The sequence below is a fragment of the Pyrus communis genome, chromosome 2 (assembly GCF_041283825.1).
Source record: "Pyrus communis isolate YQ-2024b chromosome 2, ASM4128382v1, whole genome shotgun sequence".
In the NCBI taxonomy this organism is placed as follows: domain Eukaryota; kingdom Viridiplantae; phylum Streptophyta; class Magnoliopsida; order Rosales; family Rosaceae; genus Pyrus; species Pyrus communis.
Genome location: NC_142566.1, coordinates 25,600,331 through 25,605,961, shown reverse-complemented (window position 1 = coordinate 25,605,961; position 5,631 = coordinate 25,600,331). Strand labels below are relative to the sequence as shown.

At 37.0% G+C, this 5,631-nt stretch overlaps 1 protein-coding gene across 1 annotated transcript; it reads right to left on the bottom strand.

The window, feature by feature from the left end:
* LOC137749011 (putative pectinesterase 53) lies at nt 1–3,576 on the bottom strand. Its single transcript, XM_068489190.2, has 5 exons — nt 2,925–3,576; nt 2,562–2,754; nt 2,266–2,472; nt 1,367–1,602; nt 1–263 (listed from the first exon to the last, which is right to left on the bottom strand). The coding sequence occupies exons 1-5, from the start codon at nt 3,287–3,289 to the stop codon at nt 116–118; spliced, it is 1,149 nt and encodes a 382-aa protein (XP_068345291.2). The 5' UTR covers nt 3,290–3,576; the 3' UTR covers nt 1–115.
* Between the last annotated feature and the right edge of the window lie 2,055 nt (nt 3,577–5,631).

Here is a 5,631-nt window from a genome sequence, read left to right as displayed (position 1 = left end):
TGGCAGTTATCTCAATCATATATATTAAGCAGGACATCACTAACATGGATTTTTGCACATTTTTTCTTCTTCTTTTGTTTGGATAAAAAATTGTTGGTATTATATTTGATCATCATCATATTTTGATCCACTCAGAGCCATCAATGAAGGTAAGGGAAATAAAGGGCTTGGCTTCCTCATCAGTGAGTTCTCTGCTCCACGAAACCCTCCCTGCAAAGCGAGCTCCTGGTCCTGTGCACTTGTATTGCCCATAAAACACAGTCCTGCAACAACCAAAAACACCATATCCAACTATATCATCACAAAATCCTACTCATCAATCTTCATGCGCATGCCACTACCACCAAATTGCACAATGCCAAAAGCATCGAAACCAAACCTAACTCACCAAACTATACACACACAGACATAAAATACATATATATATATATATATGTATATATATATAGGGACCAAGGACTAGTAAGTGGCTTATATGACGTTGGTTTTCTTAAAATATGCCAACATGAATGGCGTAATGCATGAGTAGGTAGATAGGGTTTTTAGGGTTTTTATATACATGCACTGGTGTTATTGTGTATTACACGTAGGGTTTGCAGCAGAAAAAGGCAAAAGGACATACAGGCATGTTTAGGTCGTCTGTGTAACCGTCCATTTTGTGTTATCAAATGCCAAAGGTGCCCTACTTCTAATAATTATGAGCTAGCTAGAACACAACTTTGCTTAAGTTTTGTCTCATAGGAGCATGATCTATTTACATCTAAATCCACCTACTATACTCTACCTTATTGGTTGTGATGAGGCTTTGGGTTTTACAAGTGTACGTTAATGTATTGAAGAAAAACACCTAATAGAAATATCATCATTTAAGAAACCATTTGACCCACTGAATGGTGTATCTACCGCTTAAAGGGTCTACAACACCATATGATGGGTTTTAGTAAGTTTTCGTACTAAATGTGCCAAAATTAATACCCTAGTAAAATTGAAAGTTTTAGAACATGGTTTTTGCTTAAGTTGGCTCATATGGACATGATCTAGATGCACCTTTACCACTTGCCACTAATTCATTGGTTGCGGTGAAGTTATAGGTGTGGTGCACGTACTATCACTTCAAGTCTTCAATATTTTACTACATTACCTGAGGGGTTATTTGTAGATGTTTGTATTTAATACGTCAAAACACCCTAGAAAAAATGAAGTTTTAGTTCTAAAAACTATCTCATGATCCTACTTTGAAAAATGAAGACTATTGTGTGTGAATGACACCATGTACCGAATGCACTATGCGACGTACATGTCACGTTGATATGATGTATCGAATCCAACAAGATAAAAGAAAAGTGAGGGAGAGAGAGAGAGTTACATTTCACGATTAGGGTCACCCCAGTTGTACCAGCCTTTAGGGATGATAATGTCGTCCATGTACGTGTAGGCAAAGACCACCCTGGAGAAGGGACCCCAAGCCCTACCAAGATAGAGAGCTCCTGAACCCGTGACCTTACAGTTTACAAATGAGAAGCCCGTTTCCTCCAACATACTGCTTCTGCCTTGCGCCGTGAGTGCTCCTGTGTTCTGTGCTATTGCATGCACGTGACATCCCTGTACAGTTGCACTTAACAATTTCAACATTTACATATTCATGTGGCTATATGATATGAGACTGCAAGGTCAAGACATATAGAAGACGCCAATAAATAGAACATGCTTTGATTTAACTTCATGATTTGACAACATCCACAGTTTTTTTAGCATGCCAAGCAGTGAGCTGTAAGAAATGAAAATTAACAAAGAAATGAAAAGAGTAAGGGCATTGTTATTTGCAATTCGAAAATGTCGTTCAGTATTCGTTTCAGTGCAATTTTTCTTGCGTTTTGTAAGGGAAGATTTCACGATGACTCTTATGTGTAATTTTGGGAATAGAATTAAAATACATATGAAAATCAATCAACATGAGAAATGCAGAGTTTTGCATGTGGAGTGAGACTTATTTACACCCCGGTACATTACTATGTCATCCTGAGCCAATATGCAAGCTATGTGGGAAAGATTAACGCATCACATACAATTATTCATTTAGGATGCTATGATGGTGTACAAGAGTGTAGGTAAGTCCTTCTCGTCCATGTGTCATTGTACAAATTCTTACGATTATGCAATGATGCAAGAAGACGGTAAATTATAGGATTCTGGAATGAATAACTTTATTATATTTTTGGATCAAAGGCTAAAAGAATCCAAAAATAAGGTGAGAATTGATCTAACCTGAAATAGGGAGAGTCCATTTCCAAAGATGAAATCCACAGAGCCTTCAATATAGCAATCCTTGTAATAATGCCTTCCCAAATGATCATAGAGTGTGTCTTGTGCCCCCAAAAAACTACACCCCAAGAAAGCTGCTGTATCAGCTGATATTCTAAACGCCACTGCCTGCTTCCCAATTGCTCCTGGTTTGGGGACTGGTGTAGTGTTCTGCACATTAATCGTACAATCATATATCGTAACAAGAAAGTTCTCTGTTCAGGACGTCCATAAAAAGAGACTGAGATTGAGAAAATTACCTTAAATGTAATGTTTCTGGCAATAAAATAAGGCGAATTGACAGCAAAAGTTGCAGAATTAAAAGTCCCCATGGGTTGTTTTTTTGGACCAGATGGTGTTTGAGCTGTGTCTCCCCATTGAACAATGGTTTTATCTGCCCCTGCTCCTTCTATGGTTATAAATGATTTCAATGGAGGTATACTTACCTTCTCCCTGAAAATTTTTACCATTCCACAACTTCGTTAGTTACCAATTCACCACATAACAAGAATGTATGACAATTAACAACATATGAAAAAGTGCAAAAAAATAAATAAAAAAGAGTATTTTCAGTCGGTAATGATTTTTACACTCTCGTGTTCTTCTTCCAAAGATATACTTACGTGTATATTCCGGCATGTACTTTGATGACAACTCTCACGAGATTGATGAAGGGTAGAGAATCAATGGCGTCTTGGATTTTTGTGAAGTCTCCTGCATTAGGATTCTTGTCCACATGCAGAGTGAAAGAAGGAGAGAGCTTGTTCTTTGCTGCTTTGAAAACAGAGTGTTTGAGGCTTCCAACAAACTTAACCCACTTCATGAATTGCTGTTCTGATAATTGGGCTCGAGTCATGTTCTTCGTTAAGTGCACGTTTCCGGCCGGATTTCCCGGTCGGAGTCCCTTCGAATGGCACTGTGATGGGGTTGAATAGAGGAGGAGAAGAAGAATAAGAACATAGAAAATGTGTTGGAATAATGTTGACATCTAGTTTTATGGCAGGAGGTAAAGTGAGACGCAAAATAAAAATAGGAATGAGAATGAGAATGAGAATGAAAGGAGTATAGAGACTAGGGACTATGTTATTATTAGGGAATGGAATTCCAAGTGCATTATATATAGAGAGAACGAAGGGGTTTGATTTGGTTTGGTTTATATACAAGTTGGTAGCTTTTGTTTTTAGGTGGAAAGTGATGCTTAATTGGAATCAAAGACTGAGAATCAGTCACGGGTGCTTCTATGGACATTCATGTAATGAGAGAGAGAGAGAGAGGGAGAGGGAGGGAGAATTTAAGCACTTTCTGCGTATAAAAATTGTTCTCAAATGTTTTTGCTCCTTTTTGTGATTGTAGTTGCTTGGTGGTGCCCGTGAGTGTCTCTCTTTCTGTTTGTGTGTGAGTGTGAATATATTCTTGTGACTTGTGAGGGGGAAATGGGTTGTTTTATGTGACTACAAATATTAAGATAATGTTTTGTGAGTTATAAAACCCACTTCCTAGCTTCTACCGACCTCTTAATCATGGCCGTCAATAGAACATGGGGTCCAGTTATGCACCATTTGATTACTATCTAAATATGTGGTTATGGTTAATCAACGTTTTAAAAGACATTAAGACCTAGTTGAGCGACAGGTTAAGACCTAGCGCCTAGGTAGTTAAGGTTATCTCCAACTGACCTGGTCAAAGGGTCATAGGGCTAAAAATAGTTTAGAATGACACAAAAATCATCTCCAACCGAAGGCTAGGTCAAAAGGCTTGTGGGCCCCATCGCACCAAAACCTCCAAATCAGGCCAGCGAGCTGGCCATTTCTAGCCAGCCCTCCAGCGACAGAATGTCAAGCTTGACTTTATGGCAGGTGCAACAGTACCACACTTTCTTCGTTATTGTGGCAAGTGACACTCAAAATATGTCTGAAAACCTTATTTTAATATGATAGTTTAATTTAATTAACCTTATTAATTCAATTAAAATAATAATTTATTGAGGGGGTTATGTTTGGCCTATGACTCTTTGGCCCCATCGGTTGGAGATGAGTTTTTATTTTTTTTGTAAAAGGGCTATGTTTGGGCATGGCCCCTTGGCCCCTTTGGTTGGAGATGATATAAAATATGGTATTTCATTGTTTATTAAAATATAATTTCTTGCAAGGCTATAGAGCTAAACATGGTCATTTGGCCCTCGTTCAGTTGGAGATTGCCTAAGCAGATTTAAATAAATTTATTATATAAAATAAATAAGTGTCTGCTTGTACTTAAAAAATACATAATTTCATTAAGATACATAAACTGTAAAATAGAATGACATATATATTATAAAGTATTATAACATAATGAAAACATTGATAACAAACATGTAATATGTGTTCATCTAAGAATTCAACTAGTCTCTTACAAAAAAATGCAATATATTTTTTTGTCGAAGTGAGAGTCGCGACCTGGACGGGTTTGAGCAGACTAGACAAGCACCTAAGCAGGTTTAGGCACTATTTCTTAATTTTTCAAACGCTTAGGGATTAATCGGGCGGTAGTGAGCAGCCTAGGTGAGGATTTTTAGAACAGTTCAGGAGTAGTTGATGGTGTGTTGAGGAGAACATGAATAATTGAATTGGCTGTAGACTGCTCTAAAGGAAAATATTATTTTGAATGAGAGAAATATTGTGAGATTCTTTCAAAAGTGGAACTCTCTATTGATTCTTCCAAAATTGCAACTTATGTTTTTGCCACAATATTTTATAATTTTGACACATGAATTAACGTTAAATTGAAAAATAATAAATAATTTATTTGAGAATTTCACTTTCAAAGAGTCCCGTAACGTTTCTCTTTGAATGCTCATCATATTGATATTCTAAATCAATAATGTAATATACTATCATTCATTTTAACATTTAGCATGGTAGTGTATTCGTGACTCAACATACCTGTCACAATTACAAGAAAGTTCTTACCGAGCTGAGAGGATCGCTAGGCCCACATTCAGAAGTAGACAAACTGACTCCCTCAAACTTAAGGCCCTCTTGGAAGCATGCCACGTAAACAAACTTGTGTGGGGGAATTTTGGTGATGTGCAAGAATTTTATCTGCTCAACTTTTGTTTCTGGTCTTCTTTAGTACTTGCACTACAAGTTGGCTCTCCTTATTCGTGTCCAAAATTAATTTAGCTGCTTTCTATTGTTTCTTGATAGAATAAGACATTGTTTTAAAAATTTCCGGCTAACGGGGCCTAAGTTATGTATAGATGTTAGGCGACTTACCATAGTTTTGATTAGTTTTTAGGTGTTTAAAAATTAATAAAGTGCATCTAGATTCGTTTAGGTATCCGTCTAACCT